The sequence below is a fragment of the Trichosurus vulpecula genome, chromosome 6, assembly GCF_011100635.1.
Source record: "Trichosurus vulpecula isolate mTriVul1 chromosome 6, mTriVul1.pri, whole genome shotgun sequence".
In the NCBI taxonomy this organism is placed as follows: domain Eukaryota; kingdom Metazoa; phylum Chordata; class Mammalia; order Diprotodontia; family Phalangeridae; genus Trichosurus; species Trichosurus vulpecula.
In genome coordinates, this window is record NC_050578.1 from 238,829,622 (window position 1) to 238,851,943 (window position 22,322).

The 22,322-nt window shown below is 40.0% G+C and overlaps 1 protein-coding gene across 2 annotated transcripts; it reads right to left on the bottom strand.

Annotated features, from left to right (window-relative positions):
* Nucleotides 1–1,476: 1,476 nt before the first annotated feature.
* LIN7C (lin-7 homolog C, crumbs cell polarity complex component) lies at nt 1,477–15,410 on the bottom strand. Of its 2 annotated transcripts, XM_036763891.1 has the most exons (6): nt 15,195–15,270; nt 9,319–9,437; nt 8,971–9,042; nt 5,536–5,745; nt 4,867–4,994; nt 1,477–3,277 (listed from the first exon to the last, which is right to left on the bottom strand). In XM_036763891.1, exons 1-6 carry the CDS (start codon nt 15,229–15,231, stop codon nt 3,271–3,273), a joined length of 573 nt encoding a protein of 190 aa, XP_036619786.1. In that variant the 5' UTR covers nt 15,232–15,270; the 3' UTR covers nt 1,477–3,270. The 2 variants fall into 2 exon arrangements, with proteins under 2 accessions (XP_036619786.1, XP_036619785.1); XM_036763890.1 differs by having other exon boundaries at nt 1,477–4,994; nt 15,195–15,410.
* Nucleotides 15,411–22,322: the final 6,912 nt, after the last annotated feature.

Consider the following 22,322-nt stretch of genomic DNA (forward strand, 5'->3'; position numbering starts at 1 on the left):
CCTAAACCGATGCTCTGTTGGCAGTCTTTGAGAACCTGAAGTCACCTTCCTGTAACAACCCCAGAATCACAGTCATAGAAGCTGAGCTGCGAGGGATCTCAGAGGCCTTCCAGTTCAACCCAGCCCTGAAAAGGAACCCTCATTACAGCATAGCAGACAAGAGGTCATTAGGTCATTCTGTCTCTTCTGGAAGGTCTCCAAGGAGTAAGAGCACACCACCTTCCAAGGCTGCCCATTTCTACCTTCCCTGTTACTGAAGAGAGCAACACCACCTGCCAGTCCCTCAGTCTTACAACTTAGGAGTCATCCTGGATTCCTCTCTATCTCTAGCCCTCACCTGCTCCCCCATAGCCACGCCGCTGTCAAGGCCTGCCAATTTCACCTTTCCAAAATCTCTCGGATTTGCCACCTTCTCTCCTCTGACACTGCCACCCCACTGGTTTGGTCCCTTATCACCGCACACCTGGACTACTGTAATAGGCTGCCTGACTCGTTTCTCTCCACTTGAAAGCATTCTCCATTCAGCCTTAATAAAATGGTTTTTCCTAAAGCACAGGTTTGATCGCGTCATCCCTCAACTCAATAAACTACTGTGGTTCCCTGTCACCTTCAGGATCAAATACAACATGCTGTTTGACATTAAAGCCTCATAACCTAGCCTTTTCCTAGCTTTCCAGTCTTCTTATACCTTACTCCCCAACACAAATTCTTCAATATTGTGATGCTGGCCCCCTTGCTGTTCCACAAGCAAGACATTTCATCTCTCGACTCCAGGTACTTTCTCTGGCTGTCCCTCATGCGTGGAATGCTCTCCATCCTCTGCTCCATCCACTGAGCTCCTTGGCTTCCTTCAAGTCCCAACTAAAATCCCACCTTTTATAGGAAGTGTTCCCCAACCCCGCTTAATTCTGGTGTCTTCCCTGTTAGTTATTTCCTATTTATCCTGTGTACAGCTTGCTTTGTATATATTTGCTCCCATATTGTTTCCCCCATTAGATAATAAGCTCCTTAAGAACTGTCTTTTGCTTCTTTTTGCATCCCCAGTACTTAGCACAGTGTCTGGTAGGTGCTTCATAAGTGTTTACTGCTTATCCTCAAGTCTTATTTTCTCCAGGCTAAACATCTCCACATCCAGTAACCATCTCTTTAACGACCTGTTCCAGAATTTCCCTATGACTGGAATTTAAGCTTATTGGCCTACAGTTTGCAGATTCTATTGCATTTTTTTAAAATTTAAAAACCCGTTCTTATTCTCCAGGATCCTTCAATTATCATTGCTGAGAGGGATTCTTTTAGTATTTGAGGATGTAGTTCTTTTGGGACAGATGACTTGAGTTTATTAAGGACAGGCACTCTTACTATCTTTATCTTGAAAATCAACTCCCTGTCAGCCATTTTTATTCTGTCCTTTCCAATGAAGAAGGCAAAGTGTAAGCTGCAAAACTTTTTTGGCAGAATAAAAGACAACATAAAAAGTTTAAGTTAGAAAAGTCATAAACATACATTTATTCAGGAAATACAATTATTAAAGAGTAGTTGATGTTTCAAATGATTTTCCCACATTAAAAAATATTCACAACATGTATTCTTTTTAAATCCACACCAAGTCATGCTCATATTCTATTTAGTTAAGTCATCATCACCATCTTTTTTATTAAATGCTGCAATATCAATATTAAATGTAAACAAAGTACTTTAACAAAGCTAATCTGAAAAAATAGAATAAAATAAAATCATGATGGTATTTTTTTAAACACATCTGTATCTTCAGGTTACACACAACCAGACTACTATAATTTAGTGTTTATATTAATGACGAAAGACTCAAGACATATAAAATTGTTTTAAAATTGTCAAAAAACGTATTTCTCACTTGCATTCTTTTTGCTCTCCTAAATAATGAGCACTTTTTTGAAAATATAAAGCTGTTACTGGAATTTATGTCTAGAGAAAAAACACCCATGGGCATATTTAAAATTTTAATACAGCCACTGGCAAGCTTTAGTATAAAAGAAGGTAGGTCCTATTCACTTACAGTTAAGGAATGGCTGCTAAATAACTTTACTCGCTAATGATTTTTTAAAAATAAACGGCAAGTTGAAGAGGATAAATAATCACATTTACTGCTAACTGTGTTATTCTGAAATTCCAGTTACAAAGAGTCCTGTGAACTTAGGGCCCTGAAACAAAGAAAAAAAACCTGCCTGCTCCTACTCCTTCACGTGCCCCCCCCCCCCCATTAATGCCTCTAAAGAGTAAAAAGGAAATAAATTAAAAACTTTATAGAGAAAAGCGTCAACCTCCTTATTCATGAAGCCTTGATTCCCCCAGTCATTAGTGATCTGTCCTTCCCGAAGTTACCTTTTATTTACTTTTCTGTGTAGATGCTCTATATCCTATTGGAAGGTCAGAATTTTTGAGAGCTGGGACTATCTTGCCTAGTGCCTGGCATAATACCTTGCACATATATGGTGGGAAGTTAATAAGCATTTTTTGAATTAAAGTCAATTATGTTTTTATTGTGACACTGTGTTAAGTTTGTTAAATTTATCAAGGAGTTCAAAGACCAAAGCTCTCTTTTCCTAATGTTCACATCCCATACCTTTCTACTCAATGTTACCTATGACTAACCACTGAGAGACCTAGGTTACACCGAGAAGACTGAATTTAATGAGAACAAAATGCTACTACTACTCATGCTTAGCAGTAGCTCAAGAGAAACTACTGTACTTGGCTCCCTTTAAGCTATCTTTATTTTAAGAGTTACAAAAAGGTGCCAACCCACACAAAGAACAGATTGTGGATTACTGTAGAAGAAAAAAAATAGCTTACTCAACTTACTAAATTTCAACACCAAAAAAGATTTAACTTGGCTGACAGAGCTGAAACAGCTGAGATGCTGAACCAGGAAGCCATAATTTATAACGAAGCTTTTGTTGACACACCCTTAAAAGCTATTGCAGCTGTAGCTATACTAAAATAAGATTTCTTTAGGGTATGCTTACCCTGTAATGCAAGATATACAAGTTTTACAATAATATTATTGTTTTTATTTGCACCAATACCTCTCTTTAATATATAAAACTCTACAACAAATATTTCTAATAATTTTTCCACTTAAAATATGTCCATAATTCTATACTATTTTGGTCTCAACATTTTAAAACATCAATTAATCCTGAAAAATATACAGTTTAACAACATGATCTTACCAATACAACAAACATTTTGTAGTGGACTAGAGACATATTCAACCATGCAATCCAGTGCTCAATACCTAAATGATAAATAACAATGTTGTGATTTACTCCTTACTATAAAAACCACTGAAAATTGGAATAAGCTTTAAAGACTCACAGTGCTAACAAACATGCAGAAAAAGATATATATTTCTAATTGTCCTTTAGAAATTTTACAAAATGCCAACTTTTTACAATGGGTCAGATAATTATGCAAAGTTTTCTCACCTTAGATCAACATTAGATCTTCCTTTTAGCATGTGTCACTTAATAGATTAAGGAAAAAAGCCTCCACGTTATTTACTATAATCTTTGACTAAAGAGGAATATGTCTCCATTCTCATTTGAGCCTTTGAAAATTACTTTCCTTACTGTCAAAGGTGTACTTATAGCTGCCTTTCAGAGAAACAGTGACATCCAGTGGACAAGTGAATGAGGTATCCCCTTAAGTTTTCATCATTTTATCTGAATTATGATCAGTGTTACATACTCCATTTTGAAATTCTCTGCCAGAGCAAAGAATCTGACTTGGACACATTCCTGTGAATGAATTAATTAAAAATTAACTAACATTGTGAATGCATACTGCTATTTTCCTTTCAATTAAAATATTTATTCAAAACTGGGTCAATAAAAAGTGTAACTCATTGGGCTAGTATGGTATTACTATTTTTCCTGTGCCTACTACTCCCCTCCCCTAAGAACACTGGCTCATCTCTACAAATGACAGGATTGCAACAAATGAATTTACCTAAATAAAAATGAATGCTATCAAAGGAGAGTAAGATAAGTGTGAACAAGATCGAGTTTGAAATAGCTTCTGCATTTTGACTTGAGAGATTTTGTTGAATACAAATTAGTTAGAAAGAGATGTAATCAGGGATAACACAATCAAATTACATCCTCTTGTCCCACTATTCAAATATAATGAAAGAATAACACTTATTAGGAATGATTGTTTCAGTTTAAAAAATTTGCTTTTATAAATCAGTATAAATAAATATTCATTGCATATGTCTCAAATAATGGTAAAAAACCTCAAATGTCATACTGAGTTAAAATCACATAAATTATATATGTGTTCATCAAACAGTGCTAATGTTAATATTGACTATGTAATATAGATTGTGATGAACTGTGATTTCTGATGGTATGCTTCATTTCTTGTAAAACTACAAAGAAATTTCACAGGTTAAAAAAATAGCAAAAAAGAGTCAAAGACTTGTTACCTTTAAATAAGCAGTCAAACGAAGCTTTTAAAAATTATGAATGTAAAAGTACATTTTAATATTTAAAAAGCATTTTTAAAAGTCTATAACAACTTTATGACAAAAACTGCATTTGAAAAAGGTTTGTAAAAAGAGCTGGACAGAATTGCCCTCATTGCCTTTTACTATTCTTGTCAGAAAAAAAGGGAAAACTTCTCTGTAACCATAAATGATGTTAAAACAGGTATTTATAAAATGGTAAATAGTATTTTATGAGAATTTTTTTATACAATCCCGGTCAGTGCAGCCCTCAGTAGGTCCTAAGTAAAACTGTTTTAGCTAAATGCAAAATGGAATACAAATTTTATTAATATGGGGTGTAAACAGTATATTAAGTCTGTTGCCTGCGTTTTGCTGACCTCATTTTTTCAAACCTTGACTCCATCTCTTCTAAGACCTTAGGTGTATATCGCACGACTAATTTAACTTTTCCTTGTGCTGCTTTTAGCAATTCCACAGCTTTTTCATGGTGTTCTCCTTCAACACTCTAAAAAAAAAAAAAGAATAAAGCCATTAGCAGGAAATTCCAAAACAATTTTATAAGATCCTAAAACATTTAAAAACTTCAATGCCATTATTTTATGATTATAAATGCAAGTCAATTCACTACCTATGATTTTCATGAGGGTGAAATATTTTGCTCAACAATATTCTCAATCTTGGTATTCATATTTAATCCCAAAATAACAACGGACAACTAATTTGTTATTTTCCCAAGTCAGAGATCAAGCATGCAATGTTTCATAATTTCTGTTTCTGTATCTGGCCAAGTAGCACAGTTCAGTTTAATGTTTGTCCTACACACTCAGAAACAAAACCTGGACCTCACAGAATCATACTTACCGCTGCTAATTCACACTGTTAAATACGTGTTTTCACTTATGGACCACTGGTTTTCTAATCCTCAAATAGCATTATAAAATATCTTTGCATTTTCCTCATAATCAATCCCTAAGTTTCTATGAACAACATACACCCTCATGTGGACACAACACGTTAGTGCAACTATAAAGCAAGATGGTTCCTACCACTCCATTAACAGACAGCAGCTGATCCCCACGTTTCAGTCCTCCATGTCTATCAGCTATGCCACCAGGAATGATCCGAGAAATGTAGATAGGAGAGTTTTGCTCTTTGCCTCCCATAATGTTGAATCCAAGTCCCTCTTCAGTTTTTGGTAATTCAACAACTCGAGGATGAGAATGTCCTTCACTGGCAGCAAAGGCAGCAACAGTAGCCTGAAAGAAGGATACTTTGACTCTTAACTATACATGCACATAAAGATCCAATATTAGCTTGGTTAGACACAGAGCCAAGAGGGGCATCTTCTTTAATTCATATTCAACAGACCAAACTTTTTTAGCCAGTTCTGTAAGAAAGTTTAAAATCAACTAGCACATGCCATCTGTCAGTTTGGAAAGAGTAAATCAAAGGGCTAGGGATAGTAGATGTCCTCTAAAGAGGAAGACTACTGGAGAGAGTAGGTTCTGGGATTGTACAATCGTTGTTAAATTTTACTCCCACCCATAGGTATACTTGTGTGGCAGTTGAGAGTACTGGACTTATTTGAATTTTATTGCTGACACCTACTAGCTATGATAAATGACTACGAGCAAGTCATTTAACCTCTGTCAACCTCAGTTTCTTTATTTGTCACGGGATGAGGGCTAGACCTGTGATTTCATCAAAGTAAGGAATTTTCAGATGAGGAAACTCCTACCAATGCTGGTCAGCACCTTCACTGCAACTTACAGTCTTAAGAGTGTTGCACAGAAAGGGCGCTGAGTATTAAATGACTTAGCCAGGGTCTGAATGGGTCAGAAGTAGGCCTTGAATTCAAGCCTTTTTGACTCTCAGACTGTCTAATCACCACCACACATTGCCTCTCGAATGGGGATAACACCTGGAGCACTCATCTCACTCTTTTATCTAGGCTCAAATGAAGCAAAGTGCTCGGCAAACCTTCAATGTGACACCTACAAGTTTAGCGTTTACAAGGTACTTCCCTCCCAATAGTCGTTAGCTCAAAGATAAGGAGACTTGAAACAGCTTTTCCAATCCAGTTATGCTATTTCCAATATGCTACATGGTCTTTTCTGAATATCTGATGTAGTCCCCTCCAAGGATAGGAGTTTCTTTATGTTGCCTATCTCCAATGTATGCCAAATAAGTGATAAAGTGAACACCATCAGATACTTCCCTACTGTGTTCGTTACTGGACAGTAGTCCAATAGTCCATTTACACAGTCATTAATTCCTGAGCTACCAATGGAATTGACAGAAGGGATCTTTTCAGTAAGATAATGGTTAACATGTGTTTCTAAACATTAAGGCTAAAATTATAGGCCCTACTGAACTTCTATTTATTACTCTAATACTTTTTCAAGTGAATATGGAGAGAAAAGGCTGAACTGTACCACTTGAGGCAGAATGCAATCTAATTATACACACACACAAGCACCTACATATACAAACACACATGAGATGGCCAGTGATGAGAGTCAAGGGGGATGCTATGGCCAATTAATCAACATATATTTAATAGTAGGGAAGCTAGGTACCACAGTGGATAGAGTGATGGGTCTGGGGGCAGGAAGACTCATCATCTTCAAATCTGGCCTCAGACACTCATTAGCTGTGTGACCCTGGCTAAGTCACTTAACCCAGTTTGCCAGGAAAATAAATACATATAAAAATATATGCAGCCTAAGTTTAAATATAAACATAAATAAAGCAGTTAAACACAAGATGGTTTGCGAGTAGGACACTAGGAGCTGGAGGGATCAGGAAAGGCTTCATGAAGATGGTGCCTGAGCTGCATCTTCAAGGAAGAAAATGACTCTGAGGGCAATGCAAGAAGGAGATTGTTTCCGTGCATACATTACAGCCAATTGTGTTGTATGTGAACTGAAGAATGTGGGAGGGAGAGTAACATCCTGGGGCTAGGTTGTACAGGGCTTTAAAAGCTACAGAGAGCTGATATGTGATCCTAGAGGAGACAGCCACTAGAGATGACTGAGTAGGGAAATAATGTAGGTAGATTTGCTCTTAAGGAAAATTATTTTGGAAGCTGTGTAATAGGAGGCACTGGAGTTGTGGAAGATTTGGGGGGATGAGGGGGTCAGGGGAGATGAGAAGGCTTGTTGCAATAACCTAGGCAAAGAGATAAGGCCCTGATCTTAGGTACTGGCTGTGTGAGTGAAGAGAAGGGGGTCAGATACAAAGAGAAGTTGTGAAGGCAGAAACAGCAAGATTTGGTAACTGATAGGATATGTGGGGTCAGAAGACTGAGGACAAGATGATGCTGAGATAATAATCTGAAACACTGGAAGGTTGGTGTTATCTTTGAAAGAAATAGGGAAGTTTTGGAAGAGGGAAGGGTTTGAGGGGAAAAGTAATGACTTCAGTTTTAGACAGACTGAATGTGAGATTGTCTCCAGGACATCCAATTTGAAATGTCGAAGAGAAACAACTGGTGATTCAAGACTGAAGCCGATGGAAGGGACTGGAATTGGGTAACTATCTCCAGATCTAGAGGTAGAGATATAAATCTATTTCTCTATCTATCCACACATACATACAAACATACACGTATTGGGGAGTCATCTGCATAGAGATGACCGTTAAATACATGAGATCTTCTGTAATATTACAGAGAGACTATAGAGGTAGAAGGTTCTGTAACCTTACAGAGAGACTAAAGGGGGAGAACGTCCTTGACAGAACAGTGGGGAACACTCAGAGCTAGGGGATATGAAATGGATTAATGAACCAGCAAAGACGACGAGAAGGAGTGACTTAGTCAAAGAGGAGACAAAATAGGAGAGAGTAGTGTCATGGAAATCTACAGAGGAGAGAGTATCCAGCAGGAAAGGGTGGTCAACAGCATCTATTACAGATCACTGGTAAGCTTAGACGTAGCAGATTCCGTTAAACGATGAGGATGGAAGCCAAACTAGAAAGGGCTAAGGAATGGAGTAGAAGTAGAGGCAGCAAAGATAGACATTTTTTTCAAGGAATTTGGTTGAGAAAGGGAGAGCTATAGGACAAATGCCTGAGGGGATGATGGGGTGTAAAGGAATTTTTTTTTTTTAAGGATAGAAGAGACTTTGGCATGCATGTTTGAAGACAGCATGGAAGAAAACAATCGAAAGGAAGACATTCAAAAGACAGGGAAAGGTGATTGAGGTTGTAATTTTCTGGAAAAAAAGGGGAAAGAATGGGATCAAATGCAGATATAGAGGCTTTAGCCAGGAGAAAGGCCACATCTTTGTCAGAGAATAGGGGAAAGGAAGAGTGCAAGATGTTATCAAGGGATTTGGAGCTCTCAATACACCATGTCACCTTCCCTCTCCCGTCTGAAAAAAACGTTTCAATATATCCCCTTTTTATTATGGTTTTGTTATTTTCTACTCTAGTTTTTGTTATATAACATAGCACTTTTGGTATCTACAAACTTTTACCTTGGCAGTAGCATTAGCTCTCACTTCAGGACTACTGCTGATATCCACAGTTTCATAAACGTGTTCATATACCTGAAAACCAAAAGTCATTGGGGGTAATTTTTACTTAATTTCAGAACATTTTAAACACCTACATTTAATTATGCATGTTAATCTAATTTTATGTATAGTCAGGCATCTTTATCAAATTATTTTACCTTGAAATTTTTCATAAATCAAATTCCTTGTGGTTGTTTCACTTTATTTAGAATGTTAAATATATTATGAAAATACGAGAGTAACTAATTAGCTGATGTTTTCAACTACAATAAATATCACTGACAAGGTACTTTAGTCAAATGTTCTCACCTCTCTCACAGCATTGCAGAACTCACTCTGAAGGACTCTTTGCAAAGCCTGAAGTTTTTGTGGTGGTACTTCCCCACTCCTTTGCAGTTTTTCTAATAATTCAATTGCTCTACAAATATCTGCAGGTAAAAACAAATACAAGCACATATTCCTTGAATAGTTCCTCTAAATGCACACCTAACAATTTAATAAATTATGATACTACGGTGTAGTAATAGAAATGGACAAATAACTGGTACAGAGCACTTTAGGCATTTTAGATACATTAACGCATTTGGGCCTCAAAACAACCTTGTGAGGTAGGTATCATTATACCTATTTTGCAGATACGGACATCAAAGTTCAGAGAGGTTAAAGGAGTTGCCCAAAGTTACACAGGTAGTAAATATGGGAGGCAGAATTTAGACTCCAGTTTTTCTGATTCTAAGTCAAGCACCATATCTAACTTGCCACACTGTCTCTTGATATTTAGAAAATAAAAAGTGGGAAGGGTTGGCATTGAGAACTAGAAGGAATTCTAAGATATCCAATAAGATTAAGAAAAAATGCTTACTTATAAATAATCAAACTGATAACAGAAGCATACTATCTGGAATATAGCACCTATGAGACAAGATAAAATGGACAGTTCTGAATACATCAAATGCAGCTAAGATTAGAAGAGAAATGGTAACTAAGGAAAAAAAAACACTTCACATTAAGTTCCCCTGTATTTTCCATACATAGAAATAACGAATTCAAATTTATAAGACTAAGAGTAACTCTCCAGCTGATAAATGGTCAAATGATACAGACAGGAAGTAATCAAGGGAAGAAATTCAAGCTACCTACAGTCACAAAAAAATGCTTCAAATCACTACTAATGAAAGTAACTGACTTCATACCAATCATATTGGCCAAGTTGTTGAAAAAGAAAAATGACAAATGTTGAAAGGGCTGTAGGAAACCAGTACACTGATACTCTATTGATAGAGCTGTAAAAATCGGTACAGCCATTCTGGAAAGCAATTCTGAATTATGTCTTAAAAGTTATTAAACTGTGCAAACTCTTTGCCCTATGATTACCACCACTACTAAACCCCAAAGAGAATGAAGGTAGAGGAAAAGATCTTATATGTACAAAAATACTTATAGCCGCTCTTCTATGGTGCCAAAGAACTGAAAACTAAGGGAGTATGCATTAATGGAGGAATGCAGAACAAATTACAGTATATGAATATGATGGAATATTATTGTGCTGCAGGACGACAAAAAAGACAGTTTCAGAGAAACCTGGGAAGACTTATAGTACAATAAAGTGAGCAGAGCCAGGAGAACAATTTATACAAAAATAGCACTGCTAAAGCCAACAATTTTAAAGAACTCTCAACAAAGCAATGGCTCAACCATGATTCCAGAAGACTGATGATGGATTGTACCCACTTCCTGACAAATAGGTGATGCACTGATCATACGGAACAAGACATATTTTTGGATAATGTTTTGCATGATTATATACATTTATTAAAAAGGTTTTATTCCCCCTTTCTTTTTTTCCCCATGGAGGCTGGGTGGGGGAAGAAGGTAAGAGAGAAAATAAATGCTTTTTAATTGAAAAATAAAGGAAAAGAGCAGGCTTGTAAAACAGTATTTGTTTTCAAGAGAAAAGACTAGGAACTTAGCGTAGATACATGACCATACCAATAGTGTTTCAAAAAACTTTGTAACACATCAAGAACAATTTTCTTTTTGAACAGTGAAGTTAGCCAACATTGATTCTATGCCTATTGTTAAGAAGGCAGAGAAGTGTACAGTACAACAAGTTGCAGAATTAGAAAGGAAGCCAAAATTACTTTCCTTTGCCCAGGAAATAAAAGTGGGAAAACTCAAAAACACATTCTCAGGTGTATATATGTGCTGTACTTGGTATACAAAATTAATACATCAATGGGACATGTTCTCTGAGTTATTTTGACAGTAATAGTGGCAAATTTGCATTGACTGACCCATTTCACTTGGAAACCATTTACAAGATGGCTACCCGAGGGAAGTGGAAAAGGATTACGAGGCTGCTTGCATAAATATATTGCTTGGCATAAATTGAGGTGGCCCCTATGGAAATGTGTTTAAGTGCATCATAAATTATAAATGTTTAATAAGCTAAACAAGAATATTTGTGATACTTTCACCTCTACTTATATAGTTCTCCATCTAAATTTCATCAAGTAGGGATGAATGTCCATTGAACCTACTGTGCCTTCTGCTGACAGTAGGAGAAGGAAGGTCCAAAAGCATTTTCCCCTCTCAATTGAGAGAGTAGGGCAGAGGGCACAGAGAAAAAGAGTGCTGGATTTGGAGTCAAAAGGCTTCAACATGAATCCTGACCCCGCTATTTACCACCTGTGTGACAATGGGCGATACCTCTCCAGTCCTTAGTAACTGGTTTATAAAATGAGGGGGTTGGATTACATGGCCTCTAAGGCCCCTCCAGCTCTCCATCTACAATCCTATGATTCTAAGTCATGAATTTGCTATTACTCATTTCACTCCACTACTGGGGATTTCCTTTATAGGATTAGCAAGGATTTCTTTGTGTTTCCAGCTGGAATGCAGCCATATACACATTGTATGAGAATGTTAGAGACAAAAGGGAAGATCAGAACTTTTTACCTAATTTTAGAGGATTAAAGACTGAATTTATGCTAATCAAATTTAATGGCAGTAAGATTCCTTTCATCCTAATTTTCTTAGCAATAAACCATTATCCAGGATGAATGATAAATGGGGATTTCTGGTTATTCAAGTATTGTAGTTGTTACCACGTTTGGTGCATATATTAACCAAGTATTAGAATATAGTAAAATATACTCCACTAAAACTACATGAACATGATTTGAGCATGCATTGTTTGCAGAAATGAATCTGTTTTGATGATTCAGAATGCTCTTCAGACTACTGAAGGGCTCAAGTCATCATTATGAATATCAGTTATCCCTGTACTCTAGATGGGCAGAATATCAATTAAAAGAATGTTTAATTAGATGCCAAATAACAGTTTACTGTAATGTGATTTTCTTGTCATGATAAATTGCTATCACTAATAATTCACTCAATTATAGCTTTTACCATTCTACTATCATTTGAAACAAAGGAGCAGAAACAAAATTGAATAAGAGAAAGTCACCATTACCAAAAATAGATACCAGAGGTGATGCTACATGCAATTATTCTATCCAGTACTTAAACATACAAAAGAACACTCACTGTCAACATATAAGAATTCTAAAACTAGCTTTTAAAAAAAAAAAAAACCTACTCCAATCTGACACCAAACAGATTTGTTCCCTAGCATAAAGCACAGGAGTTTGGTGCTAAGGAGGGGGATGTTACAGCACCGCAGTTTGAGCAAATTCTTTAAGAGCATTAAATCTCCTGGAAAAATTGATACTTTAATTAATAGGCTGGTGGAATAGGGATGTGCGAAGGGATAGACCTCTTTTTAGCCTCCAGTGAAGCACATAAAATGTACTAAAAAATACCTTAATGATGAGCACAATAAGAGTAAGAGATTAAGTGTTTGTGAGGAAGGGATAAAAGCAAAATATTTTTATATAGTATGGTGGGGACCTGCAACTTCATTTATGTAGAAAACTCCCGAAACTCTCTACAGCAAATTAGTTTGAGTCCTTCTCTGCAATCTGTGGTCTTAGAGAGTTTTCTGGGGCAATGTCTCGCTCAGGGTCACAAAGTCGGTATATATTAGATATGGGACTTGAATCCAGGTCTTCTGTGACGCCTCTACTTTTTATGCTGACTACTAAACACAACACCCTAAAAAATGTCACATATTCTTGGAGAATAAAACTACTTAAAATTTTGGAAGTATAATTATAATCTGGAGGATAATTTTAATTCCTATTCTATTTTTATTACTACAAAAAATGTTAATTTCGGTATTTTTGATGTTAATCATGTACTCCAAAAATAAATGAATCCAGAATTTTGCCTAAATGTGTTAAGAAAGTTCTGCTGAATGTAGTAATATGTAAGAATATTTTTAGGGTAGAAAAGAATTTCAAAATCCTCTCACACTATCCAAGCAAGGGAAAATTCCATTTATTCAAAAAAATCTTATTTCACCTAACACTGCTGAACAACAATTTTCTGTAAGGCTACAGAACAAGGAAGTTGGACTTTGAGAACTTAAACACTACCCCCAGCTCAGATGAGTCATGTGGCCTCATTCACTGCTCAATGGTCCTTCAATCTTAAGTACACTCAAAGACTTTAAGAAAATAACACCCGCCTTTTCCTGTAACCATATGATTCTATCCTTTCCAGGCCAGGCAATCACAGTACCCTTACATAAAAGATATTCTTTGTGAATATGTGGTTTGAATTGCTGTAATATGTGAATCTGTAGGCTGGGTAAATTAGGTAATGTCTACCTGTTATCCTGTTATGTATGATTTAATAGAGGTGTTATGTTGTGTGTATACCTAGACTGCGTAAAAATGGACAATATATTTGGTATGTACGTGCAGATGAAAGGAAGAAATGTAATCTGTTCTCATGGTGTTCAGATGCTTGGTGCCTGTTTCAGTGCATCTGGGGAATAAAGAGGGTAGTTTATATTTAGCAGGTATTAAGAGAGCAGTGAGTGTGTGTGTGTGTGAGAGAGTGAGAGAGAAACAGCGTGTGTGTGTGCGTGTGTGTGTGTGTGTGTGTGTGTGTGTGTGTGTGTGTTGGGGAGGGGAATGAGTACAAGTATGCGTATATACACATACATAAACACACACACATGTACAAACGTGTGTTTAATGATAATATGTGTGTCAGTGTGTGTAATTAAGCTTGGGGGTAGGGTGTAAGAGAAGGTAACTGTAAGTTCACCCAGGCAATTGATCTGTTATGTCCAAGGTGTGTAAGTCTGCTGTGTGTAACTGGGACTCTGTGTTTTATATCTCCAAATTCTGATTCCATCACTGGAAATAACAGTTAGCATTTATAGAACACCTTAAGGTTTCAAAACGCTGCATAAATATCTCATCGATCCTCATAACAAGTATGGGAGGCAGGTGCTATTGATAAGGAAACTGAAGGAAGCAGAGGTTAAATAACTTGACCAGGGTCACAAAGCTACGAAGTCTGAGACAGGATTTGAAGCTGGCTGCAGTTGGCCCAGTGAAAAGGGTGGGAGACCTGGCACCCGTACCCACGTGTGCCAACAGCCCTGTCCTCTTTGGTCAAGTCACTTAACCTCAAAAAGTGGCCTAGGTGACCTACAAGGGGCCTTTCCATTCTGAATCTACGATTCCCGGTTTGGGTTAGAAAGGGCAGGAGTCGTCTGTAACAACACAGCGCCAGGGGCACATCCACACCGGCGGAGTGCTAGTGTAGACGTACGTGGGGACGGACGTGCGCACAAGGCCTGTGTGTGCCTGCGGAGGGGAGGGGAGGGGACAGGGAGTTTGTAAAAAAGACCGTGATTTTCACTTTGGTCTTTCAATCCGCGGCACTCGGCACGGTGCCCGGTATACAGTAAGAGATTAATACATGCCTGCCGATGGATCGGACTAGGTGACTGCGGTCATGATTAACGAGCCGGGCAGTGCAGGTCGGGGCCGGGGGATGGGTCGGGGTCGTGCGTGTCTGCACGGTGGGTGCCCTGCGGTGGCGTGTCAGCGCCGTGGGCCGACTCCGGCCCCCGGGGGACCTCGCTCCAGGCTGGCCGTGGGTGGGCGTGCCCGAGTCCCGCCCCGGCCCCCAGGCCCTGGGGTGGGCCTCCCCTCCCGCCCGGATCCTGTCCTCGCCCCTCCTCGGGGAGGGGGCCCTGCCCTCCCCCGCCGTCTCCTCCTCCTCCGACCCCGAGTCCTCCCCGCGGCCCCAGAGCTCACCCCGTTCCAGCCTCACAGGCTCCCCCAACGCCGCCATCTTCTCCCCCCGCGCGCGGCCCGATGGGAAATAATGACAAATGACGGGTTCGCTGCGTGCCTCGTTAGCGTCTTCAAGGGAGGGGGGCCTAGCGAGCGGAGGGGGGGGGGAAATACCGCGAGATCTCCAGGGAGGGCGGGGCTGCGGGCTTGCTTAAGCATACACCCAGAGGCGCATGCGCGTGCGCGGTCCTACTTTGCATCAGAGTTGCTGTTTGCGAACCTTGCAGGCTGGGGCTGGTTCTCTTTTACTAAACTTTCTCCTGCCAGTTTCCTCCTCCCCCGCCAAGTTTGTGGGTTGGGGAATGAAGACAAATTAGTAGGCATCTACCTGGCAAAGGAGAGGCGGACGATAGAAAGCCAGTCAGGAAGACGTGGATTCAAGCCCTGTCCCTGACGCATTCTGGCTCTGCGACCTTCGGCAAACCCCCTAACCTCTCTGAGCCTAAGTTTCCTCGCCTGTAAAATGGGAAGAATACGTGCTGCCTGCCTCACAGGGTGGTTCCGAGGGGCAAAGCAGATGATGCCCGGGGTATCCCAAAAGCCTTAGTGCAGTTTAAGGTTTAGTCAACTTGAAACTGCACTAAGACTTTTGGGACACCCTGTCTTTATATACATAAGTGGAAAACTTTGTGAACTTCTCTATAGATAGGTTTACGCACACCTGTATTACATATGTACTGCATATATTACATGTAACGTGTGCACTCCATATATAATGTAAGCATTACAGAGAGGTTTACTTATGTAAACCTATGGTATGTTTTATATATGTATAGATGTTTTCTATGTGAACATAAACTTTGAAAACCTTAAAGCACTATACAAATCTCAGGTATAATACAGCTAAGCTTTGGGTGCTCCGGGCATCTCTTAAGACTACCTTGGTGCAAGGCTGCTATCTGCATTGGTAGACCGCATTTACTTAGGGAGAGGAGGGAGCTCCTAGTACCCATAACATCTTTCGTCCAGTCCCCATAACTCACTACATAGGCTGCCAGCTTTAGGGAGGGGTGGGGAGAGACAGAGACAAAGAAGAAAAGAGATGCCTGTCATATAGGCAGAAGCAGTGTCCCTCTGGCATGTTTGCCAAAACATGCAGGCTACTGACTTTTTGTAAAAGCCCTGTCTGGCAGGACAGGTAGCTAAAGTGTCCGGAGCAATCCAGCTTCAGACATTGTACATTCCCAGTCCCAGGAGTGTCCCTAAGCCAGGTGGAAACCAGAGGCATGAATGACATCTGTCTGTTTACATCCTTCATCCACCTGCAGAGCCTTCATTGGAACCGGGTTTTCCCAGGCTTAGACTAGTGCTTTCTCGACTACTCCTCACTGCCTTTCATGAGGGCATTATGTTCTCATCTCAGGATTGAAAAAAAAAAGTAAGGGGAAGTGAATAAGCATCTGGCATTGCTGATCCTAGCAATGACCCTGGTGGTAGGTGCTATTATTATCCCCACTTTATGGCAAGTGACTTATCCAGGTTACATACCTAAGTGTTTGAGGCAGGATTTGCACTTGGGTCTTTCTGACTCCAGGTGTAGCAATCTATCCACCGAGCCACCTCACTGCCTCTGTGAAATCTTTCCTTTTTGAGTGTTACTAACAGGCTAACCCAAACCAGCTAAATCAAGGCACTTCATCACAGTGGAATTCAACAAATTTTATTAAGCACCAGAACTGTAACTAGGAGTTTTAGCACCCCAGCCAACACAAACATACATACAACACTACCACACACACACACACACACACACACACACACACACACACACCCCCCCGCGCGCGCGCGCGCGCGCGCGCGCGCACCACTCCGAGGACAAGTGGCACTAAAGGCACCTTCAGCTGAGAGAGGGTGAGGGGAAGAACACCACCCTGTGAGGGGAGAAATGGAGATCTTGGGTACAACATAAGCTTACTGTTTGGGGTTGTGCTTACCGGACAGCACCATCTTGTAGAATCCATCTTTGACCAGTTATTCTTGCTAGCCATGTGCTGAACTCTCGCTTCCACACTGCTGAAACACTGTAGATAATGTCAGCATCCTTTAAATTCAGTGTCCTGGAATACAGCCCCGACTGCCACACTGTACTTACAATGTATCAGGCACCTGCTATATCCACAGTTCTGTTAACACAGAGTTGGTGTGGGTTGTTTACTATGATTCCCAGTTTCCTAGCACCCTTGACACACATTATAATCGCTATAAAACTCACACATTAGAACTTTTCTCAGAGACTGAGACTCTCATCTTCACCTCGTACTTGTAACATTAGATTGTAATCTCCTTGAGGGCATGGACTGTCTTTTGCCTCTTTTTGTGATCTGCCTCAGATACTAATGAGCTTTGGGACCCTAGACAAATCAGTTAGCCTCTCAGCTTCAGTTTTCTTATTTGTAAGATAGGCATAATAATAATAGAACAGGTTTGTTGTGAACACCAAATGGGATCATATATGTAAAGAGCTTTACAAACCTTAAAATACCATATAAATATTAGCTATTATTAAACTCCATTGGTTTCCTATTAAGTATAGGATAATAGATGGGAGGGACCTTAGAGGAGAAGGGAAGAACCTGTTTCAATTCTGTCTTTGTATCCTCAGTGACTATTATACTATTTTATATCATGTCTAATTTCAACTAGACTCAGAGCCTGAATTAATGAGTAACTGGATGAAGATCCAGGACCTGGGCTTCTTTGTTCTCTCTAAAAGTTTGCTCAGGAAATACCCTTACCTCTGTTAACAAGGCCAGATTAGACTGACCTAAGGACATTACCCTAACCCCAAGAGAGATTACCTTGCTTAATATTCTACAGGTATATACTATGTTATAGAATGTAATGAGACACAGAGACGCTGGGCTGTAGTTTCAACTGACTTTTGTCAACATCCTTTACAACTCTATTCAGTTAAGGAAAATCCTCTTCTTGTATCATGGTTAAACATACATGGGAGTCATAAAAATGAGGTCATACAGGCTTGCTAGCTCTGTTAAAATAACGTATATAAGTTTTCTCATTCCTTTGTTCAGGCAGCCAGAGCCTATGCTCTGACTCCTTGTACGGACAAGTAAGCTAGCCTAGCTATGCTTTAAGGGCAAATAATAAACAACATGGATTTTTCTATCACCTAGCTCTGTTGTTTCCTTCAACCAAATTTTCAGGTTTAACACTAGTGCAGTGTATGGGATGTCAAGAAGGACTAGCACCTCTAGTGTGAGGACTTGCCAAACCCTTTTCAGGGCTGCTCACCCATCTTTGGTGCCCACCTGGTACTCATACTGCGGCTCCAAGAAGCTGTAGCATGTGCAGTGGCCACATCCCAGCAAACCACATTGGCAGATGGGCTAAACCAAGTTGAGGCCTAAACCAATGGGCCTCAAAGCCATTGAGTTAGGGGAGTGTCTACCCCAAGCATGTGAAGATACCCCCTCCTCCCCGTGGCAGAATGGGTGGATGAGAACAGTTTGTTCCAACAGCCATGAAGGAGGTGCTGTCAGAGTGCTTAGAGTCAAGGTCACTCACCCACTACATCCTGGGCCATCGATGGCCAGTCATCTCGATTTTTGTCTTGCCACTAGACTTTGCTGACTCAGGAAGAGAGAGTGAGGCTGACAACTTTGTGCAACTCATGAATCAGTCAAGATATCACCCTGTGATGTCAATGGTCCTCTTTGAAAACAAAGGACAAACAATAACAACAGTGGTCAGTCAATAAACATTTGTTAAATGCCTACTGTGTGTCAGACACGGTGCCAGGTTGGGGATACAAATAAGAAAAAGAAAAACTTCTCCTGCCCTCAAGATGTTTACAGTCTAATGCAGCAAGGTGGTATACAAAAGGAATCTGCAAAGGGGTAGAGGTAGAATGGAATGGAGAGGAAGGGAAGGGGGGAGGGGCATGGTGGGGACATCCTAAGGAATACAGCTGGGTGGGTGGGAAAGGAAAAGGCTGTCCTGAGTACTGTCCTTAAATGGAGGCTGTAAGAGGAGGTGTTCTCTCAGCTCTCCAGTCAGAGGAAACTCAAGGGTTGAGAGTATTGATGAGGTATGAATTTCCAGGCCTGATGTGATGGCACATAATAAGTATTTAATAAATGCTTATTGACTGATTGAGGGTAGGTAGTGAGATAATAATGGAGAAATAGCAGATTCTAGAAATAGTATTTTGGTCTATGGGCATGGGATCCTGAGCACTCGTATAGTAAGGGGGTTAAAACATAAACACCATTGCCAAGGGAATCTGTATATAAGATTGTTTTTATTTGTAAGCAGTTGACCTATATCTGTAGGGAGGTTAGCCATTTTGTTGCTGGCAGGAATTCAGGACAGAAATTTGCCAAAACCTTTTAGTCTTGTCAAATGAAGCTCCCAGGGTGATTTGTGTGGATGATGAGAGACAGATGAGGGTTGAAAGGAGTTTAAAAGAATTTTCTCAACCCAAATCAAATAGTAGGTGTCAAGGAGTGGCTGCTGGAGGCCTAAGCAAAAAGAATTCACAAGACAATCTTAATCTAAACCTCAGGGGTTTTGCTTGCTTTTGCTGGCTGGCTGAGTGTGACTGTGGTTCTGGACTCACAAAAGAAGCAGAGTAGTTTTAGGATCTAGCAGCTAGAATTACTCTAGCTAAAAGAGTTGAGAATCCTCCCCGTGGGAGAGGCAACATTGAATTGTGATTCAGAAGAAGACCAGGAGATGGCAGCAGAGAGCAGAGAAGGACCTGAAGAGAGTAGCCTGATGTGGATAGCCCCAAGATTAACTTGGAACACCTTAGACCAAAGCTCAAGCATATCCTCAGATATTACCTGTGGCTCTGAGAGCAGGAAGTAGATGTTTTAGAGCAGAGTTGGACTTCCCTGGAATTCTGCCCTAGGCATATAAGGTGCCTCGGCTTTATTTCCATGTATGCTTTGTGGTCACACATGTCCCCTAAGTTAATGTTTTTTTCTCATCCATCGGGTGGTAATCTTGGGAAGGGGCAGTGTATCCTTGTTGAGTATGGAGGGGAGCTGGGGGAAGATTTTGCTTATTTATTTTTCTTTGTTTAATTAAATGTCTTTTGTTTTGAAATAATGTATCTTCTGGTTTGTCTGGCAAAAAAATATTGGTAGGGGCTCACGAAAGGCATATTTTTTTTTTTTTGATTAGAGACTTATCCAGAATGGACCTTGAACCTGGGGTAGCTTCTAGAGGGCACGTGTATTAGAACAACCCTGAGCTACATGACCCTGAATTTTTATATTAGCTACTGAAAATTTTGACTACAAAAAAAATCCAGCCTTTATAGAGAAAGAAAAGAATGAAGAAGTAGGCTGCCTTTTCATTTCATTGTCTGTACATAATATGGTCAGTCACTGTTCAGGTCAGCCTACTTTAAGAAAAGTCCATAACAGAGGCAGTATTGTATAGTAGAAAGGCAATAGACTAGGAGATGCTGATGCCTGGGTTCTCTTATTAGGTCTTCTACTAATAGGAAGGAGGGAAATAAGTATTTATTGAGCTATGCTGAGGGCCTTACACATATCATCTCGATTGATTTTCACAACCACCCTGAGAAGTAGGTGCTGCTATTATCCCCATTTTACAGATGAGAAAAACTGAGTTTAACTTGCTCAGGGTCACCCAGCTAGTAAGTATCTGAGGTTGGATTCCTGACTCCAGGCCCAGCCATATATCTACTATGCCACCCAGAAGGGAGGCCATTGATTTTACAACTGGAAGGGTCCTTAGTAGTCATCATCTAGATCAACCTCCTGATTTTCTAGATGAGGGACTGAGAAGTTAGGTGACTAGCCCACAGTCACACAGGGGCTAAATGGCAGAGACCAAATTCCAGCTCATGTCCTCTGATACCAGACTGAGAATTCTTTCCACTTTGCCATTCTGGTCCTCATGGCAAGTTACTCCTACCTTAGTTAAACTCCCAGCCTTGCCCCTGGCTACCCGTGTGACCTGTATCAAGTCCCCTCACTCTCTTCACCTGGAAAGTGAAGAGGGTGAAGTAGATAGACTCCAGGATCTCTTTTAGCAATAAATCTATGATGTTGTGATTCCTTGAGACTTCAGCTTTTTGTCAAGTAAAGAGGTTATGCCTTCCAATTTTGACATTCTATATGAAAATGGAAATTTAGGGAACAGACAAATTATGGGAATCCCTGCAGTAGTGCCTGCCATGGTGGACTGAAATATCTTATAGTTTGACTCAGAAGAAGAGAGGAAATGGAGAAATTGATAGTCTTGGGAACTGATTTATAGTAAAGAAAAACCCTAAATAAAGATAAAACCCAATGGAAGAGGCAACTGAGTAGAAGGCTGACTCGCAGGCTCTCCTCAGAGAGGCAAACAAGGAGTCCCTTCATCATACTCCCAAAGGACTAAGAAGACAATTGTATGGCTATCTCTTTTTGCAGCAATGAGCAGACCTCCTTGAAGGACACCTTGAAGATGGTATCAGCTTATGTACCAACCTCTGCTGCGGAGTCTGGAGAGGAATTGGTCCCTCCAAACCAAGGCGACCCCTGCTTTGATACTTGGTGAATTCACCAAAGGATGGTAGAGAAAATGTGTTGGCAAATCTGGCTCAGTTTGAGAAACACCCCCAAGCCGAGGTCACTTTATGCCTGGCTGCAGCCCCTTCCTTTGCCTCCTCCCAACACAGAGCTAGGAGAAGTTCAAAAAGCCCACAACTAAGATGTTCCATGAGACAGAAGCTAATTTTTTTAGCTTTTCGTCATCACTGGTATCTCACTACAGAGAGAGCAATCGGATCTGGGCCATCATCCTTCCCCTCTAAAACCAATCAATCACACCTCACACTTTCCCTCACCGATTCCTTTCTCATGATGAACATTCCCTAATTACATTCTTTAAGCTACTCTACTGCTAATTCGAATTCACCTTCCTTCCTTCAATCACCACCCACCAGTCCAGGTTCTAATTACTCCTTTGACCTTAAGATGTTGGATCTGCATCCTGGTGATCTTAAAGAAGCCTGAGAGTAGGGATGGATTCATTTATTTTGTGTTTCTTCAATGTCCCCCTTTTAGTAAGTGCCTCTTATGTGCATTTAATTGTACACTGGGTTAAGTC